This window comes from Acomys minous (genome assembly GCF_964271855.1).
Source record: "Acomys minous genome assembly, chromosome: 20".
In the NCBI taxonomy this organism is placed as follows: Eukaryota; Metazoa; Chordata; class Mammalia; order Rodentia; family Muridae; genus Acomys; species Acomys minous.
The window spans coordinates 20,331,146-20,351,222 of record NC_140502.1 but is presented as its reverse complement, the minus strand read 5'-3'; the positions used below and the strand labels follow the sequence as shown (position 1 = coordinate 20,351,222).

The following is a 20,077-nucleotide window of genomic DNA, read 5'->3' as shown; positions in this document are numbered from 1 at the left end:
GTTCAGTCTCTCCTCAGACTCGCGCAGTCCCTTAACTGTAACCTTCTGTAAGATGAAAATTAAAAAGCAGATGACACAACACTGTACAGTGGCACAGACTCTACCGTTCTGAAAGGGAGGAAGGAAAGCACAGTGAGCAAACGCTGAACCAGAACACCAACAAAATCCAGGAGAGCAAACTCCAAACTCTGCCTGTCCATGTCTGATGTCAAAGCGTCTCCAGGTCTCTAAACCCCTCTCAGCTGTGTTGACTGCAGCACACGTCTCTCTCCTGGGCTGGGTCCACTCCCTGTTAGCAGCTCTCTCCTTGCCAGGCATCCTATAGCTCAGGCATCTCAAACCTCTTGGGGTCTCTGAGACAATCCAGGCTTCACCTTTGCAGCCTCACCCGGTGGCCTCTCTGGGCCTTAGTGCAGACACAGCCCTGCTCCAAGCGCGTCCTCAGAGGCTCTCCTTAGCTGCAGGGAGTTAACACAACTCTTTCCTTCTATTTTTTGACCAGACAGGTTAAGCACAGCCACCAGGCGCCCCCCCCAACACCGCTTCTGCTTTGGTGTGGTACCCTCCCCGCAACAACCTAAGGGTGCTTCTGCACAGCCGCACACAGGCCCAGCGAGGCAGGTACTCAGCAGAGGCTGAAGGTGACCTTGGCCTTCACTCCTGTGCTCACTCAACTTTCCCATCATGGTCAAGTGTAGTTTCCTCTTGAGCGCCTGCTCTCCTTGTGGTAGATCTTTGATGCTCACAGCTCTCGTAGGCTCAGCTCTGACTCTTGTCACTAGTTCACGTTTCCAGAGAGAACTGAGGACTTGGACCTTCCATGTCACCGTCCCTCCTCATATCACCTTCTGTTCTCTATCCCTTCAGGAGGCCAGAGCGCAAACAAGATGGAGACTCTTCACGCAGCAGGATTAAGGTGCCTTTCGCTGGGGCGGCCTCCATGCTGGCAAATGACAAGCCATGCCGTCATCAAGCTGGCCAGAACTCCAGAAGCTGAAAGAAACACTCCAGGAAAGGGTCCTCACTTCCTGGAGCAGTGCCGCGCCTCCTGCCACACAGGAGCAGAAGAGACTCCCCAGGCCTCTGAGGGTGATGGCTGTCCTGAGAGTCTCACAAGAGACCTTTCCAGCAATGCTGAAAGTCGGGAATTTCTCTCTGGGAGAGCTCAGAGTTCTCGGAGTAAAACCCATCTTGGCAAGAGACAGAATCATCAGCAACAGTGTCTGCAGCTTCCAGTGATAAACAAGCCAGGGCTGTTACCCCCTGGTGTTGATATTCAGAGTTTCACTCCCCCACCGTGATAACAATATCCTGCATAGGAGAGACAAAGCCCACAGCAATGGCGACTGTGGTAAAGTCCTCTATCCTGTGTCACCCCTCACTCAGCATCATGTTTCCACAGAACGGAAGGCCTCCCAGTGCAGCCAGGGCCGGGAAGCCTTCATCGGCTGCCCCAGTCTGGAACTCCATCAGCAAGTCTTTTTAACAAAGAAGTCATCTGTTTCTAGTAAACAGGAGGATAGTGGCCATAGCTCCTGTGTCCCCATTCTACAAAGTGCTCCTCCAGGGAAACAGCGCTGCTGGTGTCCTGAGTGTGGCAAGGGTTTCTTTCAGTCAGAGCTCAAATCTGCGGACTCACCGGAGAGTGCACACGGGGGAGAAGCCTTACGAGTGCGAGGTGTGTGTGGGAAGGGCTTCAGGACTTGGGCGAACTTCCAGATCCACTCGAGAACTCACACAGGAGAGAAGCCGTGCAGCTGCGGGGACTGCGGCCAAGGCTTCCGTTCTAGCACGAGCCTTCGCAGCCACCAGAGGGTCCACACTGGGGAGAAGCCGTACAGGTGCGACACGTGTGACAAGTGTTTCAGCCTGAGTTCCAAACTTGACCTCCATCAGCGGGTCCACGCAGGAGAGAAGCCGTTCTGCTGTGGCGTGTGTGGGAAGCGCTTCAGTCTGAGCTCAAATTTTCAAGCCCACCAGAGAGTCCACTCTGGGGAGAAACCGTACAGACGTGACACGTGTGTGGGAAGCGTTTCACCTGGAGCGCGAGCCTTCACAGTCACCAGAGCGTCCACACGGGGGGAGAAACCCTATAAATGCGAGGAGTGTGGGAAAGGCTTCTGTCACGCCAAAACCCTGAAGAGCCATCAGCGCGTCCATCCCGGCGAGAAACCGTTCAGATGCAGCGTGCGCCAGATACAGTTCAGTCAGGCCTCGCACCTCCGGGCCCACCAGAGGGTGCACACGGGGGAGAAGCCGTTCAGGTGTGAGGAGTGTGGGAAAGCCTTCGTCCGGAGAGCCACTCTCCGAGTCCAACTGACAGTTCACACGGGGGGGAAAAGCCGTTCAAATGCAGTGCTTGCCAGAAGCGGTTCAATAAGGCCACAAACCTCAGATGCCACCAGACGGTGCACACGGGGGAGAAGCCGTTCAAGTGTGAGGAGTGTGGGAAGGGATTCAGGTGGAGCCCAGCTCTTCGTGCTCACCGGAGGGTCCACACGGGAGAGAAGCCCTACACGTGTCAGCAGTGCGGGAAGGGCTTCTGTCACGCCTCGTACTTCCACGGGCATCAGAGGGTCCACACCGGGGAGCGGCCCTACATCTGCAGCATCTGCTGTAAGGGCTTCATTCAGAGATCACATCACGTCAACCACCAGAGGGGTCCACACCGCAGGGAACCTATAGGTTTGTTCTGCCGTCAGGTGGGCTCCGTGCTGCTGATTGCTAAAAGCTCCCCCAAAACGCGGAGGCTTTGGGAGACTTGTTGGAGAAAGTGTGTCGCTGTAGGAGGTGGGCTTTGAGGTCTCCAATGCTCAGGCTTTGCCCAGTGTGGACGAGAGCCTCCTGGCTGCCTGCAGATGACAGTGCCCTTCTGCTGCCTGGGTGTCAAGATGCAGAACTCTCAGCTCCCTGTCTAACATCGGGCCTGCCTGTGGGCATCATGCCTCCCGCCGTGATGAAAATGGACTGTGCCTCCGAAACTTGAAGCCATCACCAGTTAAGTGTTTCATTTATGCCATGGTCGTGGTGTGTCTGTACAGCAATCAATCCCAATGTAAGACAGCTATACAATCCACACTAACTTACAAAGGAAGACAGGTGCCCTTCACCCGCTCATGCGAAGAGCAGAGCCCTGCTTAGCTGATCTGTGCGCAGCGCACACTGCATGCGTGTGTTGATGCAGTGATGGACGTTGAATATGAAAGTTCACGTTTACAGAAGAAAAGGCCTGGACACCTGCGAAGTTGAGGTGGCCCTGACAGGATTCATCCTGGAGAACTCTGAGACGCCGGGACATGCTTACTCCAGCATCCTGCTTGATCCAACCTCAGACTGCCTTAATAACTGTCTGATCAAAACTTAAGTCTGGGACAGCTTCAAAGAAAGCTGCTGACCCCAGATGACCCCAGCTGGCCCAGCCTCTCAGACTGTTCCATAAGGACTATCCCAAAACACCCGAGACCTAATTTACGCCTGCACTTTTTCACAGCACAGCAAATGTTACAGCTAGCTTTTGTTTTTGTTTTGATTTTTCTTTCTTTCTTTCTTTTTTTAAAGATTTATTTATTTATTATTATGTATACAGAGCTCTGCCTGCATGTACCCCTGCAGGCCAGAGGAGGGCATCAGATCACATTATAGATGGCTGTGATGAGCCACCATGTGGTTGCTGGGAATTGAACTCATGACCTCTGGAAGAGCCGTCAGTGCTCTTAACTGCTGAGCCATCTCTCCAGCCCTTGCTTTGATTTTTCAAGACAGGGTTTCTCTGTGTGGCCTTGGCTGTCCTGGACTCACTTTGTAGACCAGGCTGGCCTCAAACTCACAAAGATCCGCCTCCCTCTGCCTCCTGAGTGCTGGGATTAAAGGCGTGCGCCACCATTGAATCTAGTCTTAAACTATAGAGCTATTACTAGCCAGAAATCTTACATTGGTATAGATCATTTATTGCTTAATATTTATTTATTTATTTTATGCATAAGAGTGCTCTGTTTTCATGTATGCCAGTAGACAGAATCAGATCTCATTATAGATGGTTGTCAGCCACCATGTGGTTGCTGGGAATTGAACTCAGAACCTCTGGAAGAGCAGTCAGTGCCCTTAACCGCTGAGCCATCTCTCCAGCCCTACATCTTCATTTATTGATACAATGCTATCAATTCAGTTCTTAAGGTAATGAACCTATGCAGTTCATTTAAAAATATAATGTGAGGTTCTAGTCCTTGAAAGCTGCTACTACAGACTGCTTAGGATAATTAAGAAATGCAAGTTAATAGTATAACTCATGGCCGTGTTGGAAACTCACCTAGTTAATTACAGAAAGATGTTTTCAAAGTCAAACAGATAGTAAACAGCTAGAAACAATGTTTGCCTGTTCAGATATACTACAGATAGATAGTTGGTCTGTAAGAATCTCTTGAGGTCCACAGAATATGGCATTTTATTAATAAAAGGCTTTTCGGGCAGTGAGACACGTCAGCTCCTGGTAGCACACCCCCATCCATCTTCAGAGAAGATGATGATCATCAGAGAGCCTCTATTTGGAGTTTGCTTCAAAACTGGCAAGCTAGCCGCAGGACAAGAAACAGCCCTGGCTTCAACTGCAGACAAAATGCTGGATCAACTAGACACAGAGAAGCCAACTACTAAGCTTTGAGAGGTCAAACTGAGCAAGTCCTTCATAATTCCTGCTTTAAAAAAAAAGAAAGAGGGGCTGGAGAGATGGCTCAGTGGTTAAGAGCGCTGCCTGCTCTTCCAAAGGTCCTGAGTTCAATTCCCAGCAACCACATGGTGGCTCACAGCCATCTGTAATGTGATCTGATGCCCTCTTCTGCAGATAAAGTACTCATAAACAATAAATAAATAATTAAAGAAAGAAAGAAATCCGGGCCTGGAGAGATGGCTCAGTGGTTAAGAGCACCGACTGCTCTTCCAGAGGTCCTGAGTTCAATTCCCGGCAACCACATGAGTGGCTCACAGCCATCTATAATGTGATCTGGCGCCCTCTTCTGGGCTGCAGGGGTACAAGCCGGCAGAGCACTGTATACACAATAAATATTTTTTTAAAAATAAAAAATGAATTAAAAAACAATTCTGCCATACACTGGGCCTGAAGGGCGAAGATGGATGCTCTGGCGTCACAGAGAGAATTTGGGTAGGGTGTCCAGGCAGCCAGCCGTCTCGGCCATTTCTATAGTTTTGGAAGCTGTTTGCACTGCCTGCACACTCAGGTAATATTTATTCCTTCTCAAGTCTCTGATGGGGCTGAGGACGAGAGAGGTAGAGTCTCACGGCTAAGCTTTAAGTGGTGTAGGAGCTAAGAAAATGTTTATAAGTGATATCTTTAGTTCTACGTAGATATTTTTAGGGTGATAAATGCAAGCAATGATAGAAAGTGATTTAAGCACAGCACTCTGAACTCACCAACGTTAGATAGATAGTAGAGTAGTGGTTACAAAGTTTCCAAATACAAAGGACTGTGAATGTAATTCCTTTTTCTATTTTTTTTTTTTTTTTTTTTTTTTTTTTTTTTGGTTTTTTGAGACAGGGTTTCTCTGTGTAGCCTTGGCTGTCCTGGACTCGCTTTGTAGACCAGGCTGGCCTCGAACTCACAGTGATCCACCTGCCTCTGCCTCCCAAGTGCTGGGATTACAGGCATGCGCCACCATGCCCGGCTGTTTTGTTTTGTTGTTGGTTTTTTTTTTTTAAGATTTATTTATTATTACATATGCAGTGCTCTGCTTGCATGTACACCTCCATGCCAGAAGAGGGCACCACATCACATTACAGATGATTTTGAGCCACCATGTGGTTGCTGGAAATTGAACTCAGGACCTTTGGAAGGGCAGGCGGCGCTCCTAACCGCTGAGCCATCTCTCCAGCCCCCCTCTCAATGTCTTTTCAGCAGAAAAGGGCGCCAAGATCACCCATGGCTTAACCGACCCATGGGTCGGTTGTGGCCATGAAACTGGGTCTCTTATCAACTGTATGTCTGGTGGGACCCTTTGGGTCAGTCACTAGGTAATGTTATCTCTAGTGGGGGCTGCTCATTGCAGCTGGCCAGATTATCTCTTGTAGGCCTATTTCTTTCTTTCTTTCTTTCTTTCTTTCTTCTTTTTTTGTTTTGTTTTGTTTTGTTTTTCGAGACAGGGTCCTGGACTCACTTTGCAGACCAGGCTGGTCTTGAACTCACATCCATCCGCCAGCCTCTGCCTCCCGAGTGCTGGGATCACAGGCGTGCGCCACCACACCCAGCTCAACTGTAAGCCTGTTTCTTAACCTTTGTCCCAGTTACCCTGAAATCCAATTTTAGTTCCTCTGGTATCCCAGCACAAGGGGAACGTGGTATCTCAAGAGCATTGCACCTTGGGACTTGTAATTCCAGTCTCTTCAGGGAGAAGAGCCAGGTTCCCAGGAACTTAACCCTTAACTCCTTGGAGGCCCAGAAAACAGACCCAGACCTGCCTTGCCAATTTGGCACCAGAGTAAGGACACAGGACTGGGTTTCTTTTGTCCTTTCATGAGGGCCTCTGAGGAAGCCCTGGATAGATCCGGCCTTAAACAATATGTCTGTGCACTGTGTGCATGAGGTGCCCGTGGAGGGCAGAAGAGGGCGTTGGATCTTCTGAGACTGGAATTTTTTTTTTTCTTTACAGTTTTGAACCATCAAGTGGATGCTGGGAACTTAGTCCTGGTGAACCATCTTTCTAGCCTTGAGAGAGCTTTGTATACAAAACACAATTACTTTGTTTACTAGCTTTAATATTTATGTTATGATTTATTATCCTCCCCTCTGTCTCTGTCTCTCTGTCTCTGTGTGTGTGTGTACATAACAGTTGCTTCAGAAGGATCCAGAGGGCACTAGATTGCCTGCAACTAAAGTTATATGTGGCTGTGAGCTGTCCCAGTGTGGGTGCTGAGAACCAACCCTGGGTGCTCTGTAATCTGAGGAATACCCTCTTAACCGCTAGGCCATCTATCCCATGTATAGTGGTTAAACATTTTTTTAAGTTTATATTTGTTCTAATTGTATTTTTTTAAAGATTTATTTATTTATTTATTTATTTATTTATTTATTTATTTATTATTTACACAGCACTCTGCCTGCAGGCCAGAAGAGGGCGCCAGGTCTCATTATAGATGGTTGTGAGTCACCATGTGGTTTCTGGGAATTGAACTCAGGACCTTTGGAAGAGCAGATTGTGCTCTTAACTAACTCTGAGCCATCTCTCTAGCCCTGTTCTAATTGTATTAACCCCTAAGGCAACACAAAGTAACCTATGGTAATGGAGGGGTCTCATGAGTTATGGTTCTCACACAGCAGAGATCATTAATGATTTAAAGCCAAAAAAAAAAAAAAAAAAAAATCACAAACAGGCTTTGCTGAGTCAGCAAAGCCATCAGTAGCCTCCCTGGCAGCCTCATCCCAGCCTGGAATGTGCTTGACATTTGGTTGGTTGGTTGGTTGGTTGGTTTTTGGGTTTTTGAGACAGGGTTTCTCCGTGTAACCTTGGCTGTCCTGGAACTGTCTTTGTAGACCAGGCTGGCCTCCAACTCACAGAGATCCACCCGCCTCTGCCTCCCGCTGTGTTTGACATTTGTACTTACGTAGTCAGCTCTCAAAGTGTCCAGTGTGGTAACTGTGATAAATACAATACTGCCAGAGAAGAGAACAAGCCATTTCTGGCTGCAATGGTTTCTCCAAAAAGAACCCTTTCCGGGGATTGCAGAGTCTGTGGTAAGTGACGCCATTGGATGAGTGAATGCAGGTCCAAGAAGGGCATACAAGGTAATCTTCTGCAGACCAGGCTGGCCTTGAACTCACAAAGATCCACCTGCCTCTGCCTCCCAAGTGCTGAGATTAAAGGCGTGCTCCACCAGGCCCAGCACAAAAACAGAATCCTTACTTAGGACTGATGGTCTGGGGGCTTAGCTCAGCAGTAGAGCATGTGTTTAACGTTTGAAAGGCCCTGGGTTCAAGGCCAGCATCATCTTGAAAGAAAATTCTTGGGACTGGAGAGGAGGCTCATTGGTTAAGAGCTCTTGCAGGGGACCTAGGTTGGGTTCCTAGTGACCACACAGAGTGGATCACAACCACCTGTAAGTCCAGTTCTGGGATATTATGCCCTCTTCTGGCCTCTGAAGGCTGCAGGAAAAGTAAATCTAAAAAGAAAAAAAAAATTCTTTCTTGATTTCTACTGGCTTTAGGCAGGTTCTAATTTAAAATCTAAGTTTTAGGAACAGAATAAATCTCTGTAGCTGTGGATGAAAGGCCAGTACCTTTAGGTGGAAATAACAGAGCTAGACATTACAATTATATATTTGTATACATATGGTTTAAACACTACGTGGGCTCAACTATGTTTGCGATGGAAGAGAAAAACGAACAAACTGGCAGCCAACATAATAAAAAAAATTACTCAATTCAAACCACAAAGTTTAAACTGAAAAATATTTACCGAACCACAGCTGGTGGCGCATGCATTTAATCCCAGCATCTCTGTGAGTTCAAGGCCAGCCTGGTCTGCAGAGTAAATTCCAGGACAGCCAGGGCTACACAGACAAACTGTGTCTCGGAAAAAAAACCAAAAAGCAAAATCAACACCAAAGTATCCATAGTTGGCTTTCATGGCATTTCAAACGAACAAATGGAAAAGCAACCCGGGAGAGCGAGCTCCCAAAAGGCGAATTTTACTGACTTCATGCTGGTTAAAACAGCTCAGACTTAGCGACACCTTAGCTTTCTGGGGAATGTAGTCCCGGAAAAGTATCAGAGCTAGGCGCTTCCGCTGAGGCATTCTGGGAATTGTAGTTCCGGCGCCGGCGGTGGCTGATGTCACTTCCGCTCCCGCGAATTGCGACTGCGAGGAATGGTTCTTGTTGCGGTGAGAGGAACTGAAGTATCCCGTGGCCCCCTTCGTGTGCGCTCGTGCTCCCAGTGTCTCCCCTCGGGGACCGAGTCTGCGGCCCGGGGAGAAGCGGGGCGGCGGGGGCAGCGGCCGGGTCCTCTCTGCTGGGCTCTGCCTGAGGCGGCGCTACCCGGGATTCCTGGATCATCTCAGCTGCTTGTGGAGCCCCCGGGAGAGTCTGGCTTCCCACGGAGCCTGGGGAGGAGCTGTGGGGACGGAGGCCGGTGCCCTGAAGCCTTACGTGGTGTGCAGCGCTGGCTTTGGTGGGGGGTGGGGTTTGTTTTTGTTTTTCGAGACAGGGTTTCTCTGTGTATCCTCGGCTTGGTTGTCTTGGACTCGCTTTGTAGAGCAGGCTGGCCTCGAACTCACAGCGGTCCGCCTGCCTCTGCCTCCCGAGTGCTGGGATTAAAGGCGTGCGCCACCCCGCCGGACCAAACTCTGGGTTTTTTGGTTTTTTTCCATTTGTTTATTTACTTAGAGAGGGGGGCGTGCCACAGCTTATGTAAGGAGGAGGTGAGAACACAACTTGTGGGAATCTGGTCTCTCCTTCCATCCCGTGGTGTCCAGAGACTCGAACTCAGGCGGTCAGGCTGGGCAGCAGTCACCTTTACCCGCTGAGCCATCTCTCAGGGCCAAACTCCTCTTTCCTTAGAGAGGGTTTAGGTTTTTAATGGTCATTATCTTCATGGAGGTGGGAAAAGTGACTTTGTGGAGGAGGCTCCTGCAGATGAGCAATGTTTACTAGGAATTAAACATTTTAGAGGGAGAGACACAGGGAAGCGGGGGTTCACTCCTAAGTAAACAATTGTATGTAAGATAGCCGTCACGTGGGGCTGGGCGTGGTGGTGCATGTCTTTAATCCCAGCACTCAGGAGGCAGAGGCAGGTGGATCGCTGTGAGTTCGAGGACAGCCTGGTCTACAAAGCGAGTCCAGGACAGCCAAGGCTACACAGAGAAACCCTGTCTCAAACAAACAAGGAAGCCGTCACATTTAACAGACTACTTCTAAAAGTGGGGTCAGTCGTGACAGTGTTCCTCACAGAGTTCTGGGGTTCTTAAAGATTTGTTTCTCTGGGAAGCCGCCCACAGTAGGCAGCTTTGTAAAGGTAATAATAGCGCCTTGAACTCTTAGAAATGGAAATAGGTGTAGAATGTGGGCTTTCCTAACCCTCTGCTGTGAGTGAGCTGAGGCAAGGACGGCTTGGTAACCTGGAGGCTGACGCTCCCGGTTAACAGGAAGTGGGTAGAAAAGCCAGGTCTGTGCGCACAGACTTGGAATGCCAGCGCTTGGGGCTGATGGGAAGGCTGAGGCAGCCATGTGGACTGACTGTCCTAGCGATGCTCTCATGAAATCCTTCCTCCCCCCAGCTTGCTTCCCAGAGCCCTGCCTGGTGTCAAAGAGAAGAAGAGAGCAATGACCAAGTCACAGGTAAGTCGGTGGCTTCCCCCACTCCCCCCAGTGCTAGGGACTGAAAACAGGACCCTGCATGCTGGGCCAGCGCTGTGCAGCTGAGCCACACTGCCCTGCGTGACCGTGTGAGGGGGTGTTGCTGAGAAGTCAGGTTTGGTAGGAGGAGGGAGGAGAGAGGTTAGTGGGGGACATGTGCTCAAAGTATGTTGTGCATGTGAAAGTGTAAAAGAATAAATAGATTTGGAAATTGAGAAAGTGGGATGGAGAGACCGATCGATCATTAGATCGATCATTTAGTTAAAAACACTGAGTTATTTTGGTCCCTAGTGCACACACCTTATAGCTACAAATGCCTTTAACTGTAAATCCAGAGGATCCAAGGCCCTCTTCTGGCCTCCCAGGGCACCTGCACACACATCTACACACTGACACGTGACATACATACATATTCATTAAAAAAAAAAAACCTTAAGTTTACTTACATGTTAAAAGTGACGTCATGGACCAGGAGTGATGGTGCACGCCTTTAACCCCAGCTCTTGGGAGGCATTGGCAGGTGGATTGCTGTGAGTTTGAGGCCAGCCTGGTCTACAAAGTGAATCCAGGACAGCTAAGTCTACACAGAGAAACCCTGTCTCAAAAAAACAAAAAACAAACAAAAAGTGGCATCATTTTCCTCCACAGTTTGCCTTATTTTATTTTTGACATAAGTGTGAGTTCTCCATCCTCCAGTGGGCTTTTTTCTCCTCCTCCTCCTTCTCTTTCTTCTTCTTCTTCTTTGTAAAATTTTGTATTACTGTTGTGTGAGGGGGTTGGTTATGGCATGACAAGGCGTGCATGTAGATGTCAGAGGTCAGCGTTTGGGAGTCGGGCTTTCTTCCACCTTGCTGAAGCAGAGTCTCCTGTTTCCAGGACTCTGTGGAGACAGACAGATCCCTGGTGCTCACTGGAAGCCATCCTAGCCTACTGGGCAAGTTCCAGGCCACTGAGAGACCCTGACTCAAAAACAATAAAATGCGGCCAGCACCTGAGAAAGGGCACCAGAGGATGTCCTCCAGCCTCTGCGAGCATGTGCGCTTGTTGGGGGAGGGTCTGAATTGTTTTGATGTTAATTACTACTTACTATGTGTGACCCACCTTTTGTTTAATAAAAAGCCATCTCACCTGGGCAGGGCAAAGGAGATAGGTGGGGCTAAGAGAGAGAGAAATTCTAGAAAAAAGAAGGATCGACCCACCTCTGCCTGCTGAGTGCTGGGATTAAAGCCTGCCTGTGTTTGGGTTCCTTTGACGCAGCAAAACACCATGACCAAAAAGCAAGTTGGGGAGGGAAGAGTTGATTTGGTTTACACCTCCGCGTTGCTGTGCATCACTGAAGGAAATCAGGACAGGAACTCGGAGCCCTTTGGTCATGGTGTTTCATCCTAGGGCTTCGTCCCTAAGACAATAGGCGCCGTGTAAACAGTTGCTCAGGTCCTAGTGACATTGGGTATGAAACTGAGGTGGCCTGTGTTTGCTGTCACAGGAGGCCGTGACGTTCATGGATGTGGCCGTGGTCTTCAGTGAGGAGGAGCTGGGGCTGCTGGATGCTGCCCAGAGGAAGCTGTACCATGACGTGATGACAGACACCTTCAACAACCTTCTGTCAGTGGGTGAGGATGGCACTCGTGCCCCTTAGCAGTGTCAGATGTTCACATGTGTCCTGATTACACGCCACTGCTTTCCCTTTCAGTTTACTTACTTGGTGTTTTACACATACATGTGTGTTCTAGAAGGTTCTCAAAGGCCTGGGTATTAGGGTTATTTGTGAAACATTTCTTTATGAGTGTGTGCGTGCACGTGCGTGTGTGAGTGTGTGCGTGCGTATATGTGTCTTAATCTTGACCATGGCAACTTTTATGAAGGAAAGCATTTGATTGGTGCTTGTTGACTATTTCTGAGGTTTAGTCCATTGTCATCATGGTAGGAACACGGCAGCAGGCAGCAGACATGGTCGCAGAGAGTTCTAATCCTCATCTGCAGGCAGCAGGAAGAGAGAGACACTGGGCCTGGCTTGAGTCTTTGGAACTCCAAAGCCCACCCACAGGGACACACTTCCTCCAACAAGGCCGCACCTCCTGATCCCTGTCAAGCCTCACCACTCCCTATGACACATGAGTCTGGGGGAGAGAGGGCTATACCTATTCAATCCACCATATTCTCTGTTCCCCACAGGCTATAGCCAGATCAGAACGCAAACTAATTTCAATCCCACCACAAAAGCCCCTATAGTGTATCCCAGTCTCAACCCTGTCTCCAGAGTTCAGTCTCTCCTCAGACTCGCGCACTCTCTTAACTGTAACCTTCTGTAAAATGAAAATTAAAAAGCAGATGTCACAACACAACGTGCACAGACTCTACCGTTCTGAAAGGGAGGGAGGAAAGGGAGGAAGGGAGCACGGTGAGCAAACGCTGAACCAAAACACCAACAAAATCCAGGAGCAAAAACTCCCGTCTCCATGCACCACTCTGACGTCAGAGCGCGTCTCAGGCCTGCAGCTCCCTTCAGTCTGTGGAGTAGGACACACTTCTCCCTCCTGGGCTGGTTCCGCTTCCTGTTCGCACCTCTTCGTGCACCGCCTCTGACGTGGGCGTTGGGCACGCCTTGTGGTCTCCGAGAGAACTGGGGCTTCACCGTCACACAGTGGCCTCCCTGGTCCTCCGTGCAGGGACACCCCTGCCACACGCCTCACCTCAGAGGCTCTCCTTAGCCGCAGGGAGTTTGCAGCACATCCGATGTCTTGTGTCCCTTGACCCAGACAGGTAAGAGCAGCTTCTGCTCCTGTGTGGGTGCTTCCTCCCCCACGGCTGACGCGTCTCATCGTGTGCCACTTAATACATCAGACCCTTGGCCTCCGTTTTCACTCAGTAAAATCAAGTTGTTTTCAGTTATTTGTTTTGTGGTGAAGTCTTGCAGTGTAGGCTGGGATTGCCCAGCAGTTTGTGATCCTCCTGCCTCAGCCTCCCAAGCACTAGGGTGATGGGCTTCATCCACTGTGTCTGACAGGTACCCCATGTCTGTCTGTCTGTCTGTCTGTCTGTCTGTCTCTCTCTCTCTCTCTCTCTCTCTCTTTTTTTTTTTTTTTTTTTTTTTTGGTGAGACAAGAGTTTCTCTGTGTAGCCTTGACCGTTCTGGACGCACTTTGTAGACCAGGCTGGCCTCATAAAGATCCACCTGCCTCTGCCTCCAGAGTGCTGGGATTAAAGGCGTGCGCCACCATGCCCGGCATTGTCTATCTCTTGTCTCTCCCTCCCTCCCTCCCTCTCTCTCTCTTTCCCTCTGCATTTGTCTGCTCAGGAATCCTCACAGGCCGTGCTCTGAGGGGCAGCTTTACGTGTGTCTCCCGCTCGCTCTCCACATTCTGCACGTGCCTCTGCTTGTATCTGAGCACCAGCAGACCTGTTACCACACATTTAGTTTTGACTGTGGTGACATACACCAATATCCCAAGTGTTTGCGCACTGTGAGCAGGGGCTCCATACAGCCTGTGGTGACATACACCAATATCCCAAGTGTTTGCGCACTGTGAGCAGGGGCTCCATACAGCCTGTGGCCCTTGTACAACTGCAGAGACGTCTATTCACAGAGTGCATTTCCTGTTCCTCAAAAGAGCATCCTTCTTCCCAGAAGCCCTGTTCCTCTACCTCTTTCTCCCACTGACATTAACCTTTCCCAATGTGTCATGGAAGCTACTGAGCCTCAACCCAAGATCATTGGATCGTCTACTTAATCTGTTTCTGTTTTTAGCTTCAGAAGTTGTTTGCTTCCCTTTCAATGCTTCCAGTCCTAATAGTTCACTCTTGAGTGATTTTCTCATTTCCGTGGGGGACCTGTTGGATAGTGTTGCCAGCTTTGTTATTCCTCCAGGACATCGGCTACGTTAGGTTGGCAGCTGAGGCCCTCCCTTGGCGTTTTGAGCCCCCTCCCTCGGTTTTCAGTGAGCCTGGCAGTCTTAGTCAACAGAGCAGGAATTGTAAGGAAACCCACTGGCTTCTGCCCTTGCAGTCTGCCTCTTACCCAGCAGGCAGGTTTTAAGCCTTGCCTCCTAGACTGTTTACTTCTCTTCCTGTAGTTTCCAAGCGAGCTTGTGTGCTGTAGTTATTCAAGTCTGCGCCTACACACGTGTGATCTCAAACACAGTGACGGCCTCAAGCTGGCCGTTGGCTTCTGGGCCTTGGCTGTTTCCTGGAACCCCTGTACGCCTTGCCTTGTCCCCTTGGCTCGGAATCGGGTGAACCACATCCGCCTTCATGTCACCTGCCAGGCAGGTTAGAACCAGGCGGGTCTGGTTTTCTCTGCTTCTTTCAAGGAGCCAGTCCCATGTGTACCTCAGCTCACACCATCCCTCAAGGAAACATGCTCGGATGCTGAGAGCTGCTTCCTTCCCGTTCTCACTCTGTGCGGCTACACAGGGGCCGCGAGGCAGGTACTGAGCAGGGGCCGAAGGCGACCGTGGGTCTTCACTCCTGCTCTCGGTGCAGATTTCCTACCATGCTCTTCTTGTGCACGCTCTCTGTGTAGATCTTTGTTCCTCGCTGCTCCCGGACATTCATCTCTGATGCTCTTCTCGACTTAATATTTCCAGAAAGAAAAATGAGGACTCGGGGCTGGAGAGATGGCTCAGCGGTTAAGGGCACTGACTGCTCTTCCAGAGGTCCTGAGTTCAATTCCCAGCAACCACATGGTGGCTCACAGCCATCTGTAATGAGATCTGGTGCATACTGTATACATAATAAATAAATCTTTAGAGAAAAAAAAAAATAAGGACTCAGGCCCTCAGTGTCCCCATCCTTCCTCACACCACCTTCTGTCCTCTCTTCCTTCAGGAGGCCAGCGTCCAGACAAGATGGAGACTGTTCATGAAACAGGATTTAGGTCGGTTTCACTGGGGCAGCCTCCATGCTGGCAAATGACAAGCCATGATGTCATCAGACTGGCCAGAACTCGGGAAGCTGAAAGAAACACTCAAGGAAAGGGTCCTCACTTCCTGGAGCAGTGCCGCGCCTCCTCCCACACAGGAGCAGAAGAGACTCCCCAGGCCTCTGAGGGTGATGGCTGTCCTGAGAGATTCACAAGAGACCTTTCCAGCAATGCTGAAAGTCGGGAATTTCTCTCTGGGAGAGCTCAGAGTTCTCGGAGTAAAACCCATCTTGGCAAGAGACAGAATCATCAGAAACAGTGTCTGCAGCCTCCAGGGACAAGCAAGCCACATTTGTTGGCTCAGGGTGTTGACGTTCTGACTTGCATTTCCCAAAATAATAATAATGTGCTGCATAAAAGGGACAAAGCCCAAAGCAGAGGTGACTGTGGTAAAGTCATCTTGTCCACCTCACCCCTCACCCGACATCGTGTGGGCACAGGAAGAAAGGCCTCCCAGCGCAGCCAGGGCCAGGCAGCTGTAACAGACAGCCGCAGTGTGGAACGCCATCAGCAGGTCAGCTTAGGAAAGGAGTCCCCTGTACCTAGCACCCACAGGGACACCAGGCGTAGCTCCGGTGTCCCCACTCACCCAGGAAAAAAGCGCTACTGGTGTCAGGACTGCGGCAAGGGTTTCTCTTACAGATCAACCTTCCGGGCTCACCAGAGAGTGCACACGGGGGAGAAGCCCTACATGTGCGACAGCTGCGGGAAAGGCTTCAGCCGCAGCGCCAACCTCAAAATCCACCGCCGAGTGCACACGGGAGAGAAGCCTTACGAGTGCGAGGTGTGTGGGAAGGGCTTCAGGGCGTGCGAATACCTCCAGGTCCACCGGAGAACCCACACGGGGGAGAAGCCGTACAAGTGCGGAGGCTGCGGCAAGGGCTTCAGCTGTTACTCAGGGCTTTACAGCCACCAGAGGGTCCACACCGGGGAGAAGCCACACAAGTGTGACCAGTGTGGGAAGCGCTTCAGCACGAACTTCAACCTCGTCCACCACCAGTGGGTCCACACAGGAGAGAGGCCACATAAATGCGGAGAGTGCGGGAAGGGTTTCACCGCAGTCACAAGTCTGCGAAAGCACCAGAGGGTCCACACAGCAAAGAAGCCATTTTGCTGCAGTGTCTGTGGGAAATGCTTCAGTTGGAGCTTAAGTTTTCAAAAGCACCAGAGCATGCACGCTGGGGAGAAGCCGTACAGGTGCGACGTGTGTGAGAAGGGCTTCACTTGGAGCGTGAATCTTCACAATCACCAGAGAGTCCACACGGGACAGAATCCCTTTACATGCAAGGAGTGCGGGAAAGCCTTCGCCGACGACAAAACCCTGCAGACTCATCAGAAAGGCCACACGGGAGAGAAGCCGTTCCAATGCCCCGCGTGCCCAAAGCAGTTCAGTCAGGCCGCACAACTCCTGTCCCACCAGAGGGTGCACACGGGGGAGAAGCCGTACAAGTGTGACACGTGTGGGAAAGCCTTTGGATGGAGGTACAGTCTCCAAGTCCATCTGATAGTTCACACTGGGGAGAAGCCGTTCAAGTGCGAGGAGTGTGGGAAGGAGTTCAGGTGGCGCTCGACACTTACTACTCACAAGAGAATCCACACGGGAGAGAGACCCTACACGTGTCCGCGGTGTGGGAAGGGCTTCCGTCAGGCCTCGTCCTTCCATGCACACCAGAGCATCCACACCGGGGAGAAGCCTTTCGTCTGCAGCATCTGCTATAAGGGCTTTGTACAAAAATCGTGTCTGGTCAACCACCAGAGGCTCCACACGGCAGGGAATTGCTAGGTTTGTTCTGAAGTCAAGTGGGTTCCATTCTGTTGATTGTTAAAAGTTCCCCAAAACCCAGAGGCTTCAGGAGACTTCACAGGAGATTGGATTTTGGCTATTGTCTCATTCTTGACTCATTCTACTGGATGCATGCAAAGGGGAGATAGTATTTTAGAGTGGATATTCTTTGTTTGTTTGTATTTAATTTTAATTTATGCACATTGGTGTGAGGGTGTCAGATCTTGGAGTTACAGACAGTTGTGAGATGCCATGTAGGTGCTGGGAATTGAGCCCAGGTCCTTTGGAAGAGCAGGTAGTGCTCTTTTTGTTTGTTTGGGTTTTTTGTTGTTGTTTTTGTTTTTCAAGACAGAGTTTCTCTGTGTAGCCCTGGCTGTCTTGGACTCACTTTGTAGACGAACTCACAGTGATCCGCCTGCCTCTGCCTCCCCAGTGCTGGGATTAAAGGTGTGCACCACCATGCCTAGCTAGCAACAAAGCTTTAAAAAGAGGGTTTTCTGCTGACAACAAGCCAAAGAAGTAAGAAAATATCCTACTTGTTCTTTACATACCCAAACCTGTTATTTGCAGTGAGGACCCAGAAAGTAATCAAAGAAATCAAACTTGGCAAATGGATAGATTTCATTTCATAGTTTGAAAAATTCAAACATGTGCGCCATACCATGGACACATTCAGCATTTCAATGGGCAACTGCTTTAAGTTGTAAACAACAGATTCTGTAATTAGACATTTCTTGGAAGTTATGGCAATTATGGGACTAATTTTTAATATGTTAATAAAAGTATTGAGTAAAAAATAATAGTTGTTGAGAAACATTGGATTGTAGGGGGGAAACTGCTGAACTAAATCAGCCCGTGTACATTAATGTCTCACATCAGAAGACAGGACGTGTCTGTGTTGCGCTAGGGGAGAGGTGGTGAATCTGTCTTAACAGCAGAAAGCAAACACTGGATTCCCTCCAGATTCATAACAATGGAATTTGACCAGGGGAGACGCCCTGAAGATCTTGGCTGCAGACGTGAAAGAAGTCAAGAGGGCTAACAACAGGAAACACACACTGCTCGTTCAAGGGAACAGCTCCGAGACTGCCTGAGACGTGAAAATGTCTTCGGCCAGACCTTCAGCTCGGCACAGCTCACAGATGCTCAGGACTCACCCTTCCATCCTTTCTCAGGGCGCGAGTGGGAAGTGGTTATTGTAGTTTGACTAGGAGTGGCCCCTGGGGGATGGCCCTGCCAGGCGTGGCCTGTGGTGGAAGTGTCCCCTGTGGGGCGGGCTGTAAGATCTGTGCTCAGGCTTTGCCCAGCGTGGGTGGACGAGCGCCTCCTGGCTGCCTGCAGATGGCAGTGCCCTCTGCTGCCTGAGCATCAAGACCTAGGACTCTCAGCTCCTCCTCCAGCACCATGTCTGCCTGCACGCTGCCGTGCTTCCCGCCATGATAACGGACCAAACCTCTGAAACTGTGAGCCAGCCCCAGTTAAACATTTTCTTTCTTTATAAGAGTTGCCTTGGTCATGGTGTTTCTTCACAGCAATAAGACCCAAAATAAAACAATTAAATAGTCCAAACTAACCTGTAAAGACAAATGCCTTCCATCTGCTCATACAGAGGGCACAGAGTCATATTTAGCTGGTGTGTGCACGTTGCCTGTGGAAGTTGTTATGTTTACAGAACAAAAGTACTGGACACCAGTGAAGTTGGAGAGGCCTTGACAGGATTTCTCCTGGAGGACACTCAGACACATTTATATCAAAATCCAACCTCAGACTGCCTTAATGGCTGTTTCATCAACACTTCTAGGACACCTTCATAGACAGGTGTGGCCCCAAATGACGCCGGGTGGTCCAGCCTCAGACTGTTTGCAGCTGGGTTTTTATTAAGCTTTGTGCTTTCACAGCACAGGGAGACTGGACAGCAAATGTTACAGCTAGATTTTTTTTTTTTAATTTAAAGATTTATTTATTTGCATATACTGTGTTCTGCCCGCATGTACACCTGCAGGCCAGAAGAGGGCACCAGATCTCATAGACGATTGTGAGCCACCATGTGGTTGCTAGGAATTGAACTCAGGGTTTTGGGAAGAACAGACCGTGCTCTTAACCTCTGAGCCATCTCTCCAGCCCACAGCTAGATTTCTTAAGACTGACCAATATCCCACTTTTCTTGGGCCCCCAAAACAGGAAAACAACACCCCCAGGCAGCAGGAAGCAAACTCGGGTGAAAAACAAGCCAGACCTGTTGACTCCAGGAGTTGACATTCTGAGCTGCATTTCCCACCAAGGTAACCACATGCTGCATAGGCCAGACGAAGCCCAAGGCAGCAGTGACTGTGGCAAAGTCATCTCCCGTGTCACCCCTCACCCAGCATCGTGTTTACACCGAACGGAAGGCCTCCCAGTGCAGCCAGGGCCAGGAAGCCTTCATCGGCTGCCGCAGTCTGGGACTCCACTAGCAGGTCCCCGTGGGCAGTCAGTCCTCTGTGTCTAGTACACACGAGGACACCGGACACAGCTCCCGTGTCCCCATTCAACAAAGTGCTCATCCAGGAGGAAAAAAGTGCTCCTGGTGCCAGGACTGGGGCAAGGGTTTCAGTGAGTGCACTCGGGGGAGAAGCTACAGGCGCGACAGCTGCGGGAAAGGCTTCAGCCGCAGCTCAGCTCGGATCTCACCATCCCCTGCCGAGTCCACAGCGGAGAGAAGCCTTACAAGTGGGGGGTGTGGTGGGACGGGCTTCACAAAGCGGGCACCTCCCCCCCCTGCAGAACCCCGCCAGAGCTCACACAAGGGAGGAGCCCTACAGGTGCGTGCAGTGGGGGTGAGATGCGCTTCAGCTGGAGAGCCACCCTCGACATACAGAGGCCCAACAACACGTAACACGCATTGCTGTTCAGGGACAAGAAGTCTTGATCTGCACATCCTCCGGGCTAGGGTTAAATATGGCGGTGAGCTGCCATGTGGGTGCTGGGAACTCTGGAAGAGGTCCTGAGTTCAATTCCCAGCAACCGCATGGTGGCGC

The 20,077-nt window shown here is 50.2% G+C and overlaps 1 protein-coding gene across 1 annotated transcript; it reads left to right on the top strand.

Annotated features, from left to right (window-relative positions):
- Positions 1–8,870: 8,870 nt before the first annotated feature.
- Positions 8,871–17,860, top strand: LOC311591136 (uncharacterized protein; the record flags this gene model as incomplete). The annotated part of the gene is made up of 4 exons (XM_084770502.1): positions 8,871–9,172; positions 10,278–10,338; positions 11,843–11,969; positions 15,184–17,860. 4 exons carry the CDS (start codon positions 8,871–8,873, stop codon positions 17,058–17,060), a joined length of 2,367 nt encoding a protein of 788 aa, XP_084626628.1. The 3' UTR covers positions 17,061–17,860.
- Between the last annotated feature and the right edge of the window lie 2,217 nt (positions 17,861–20,077).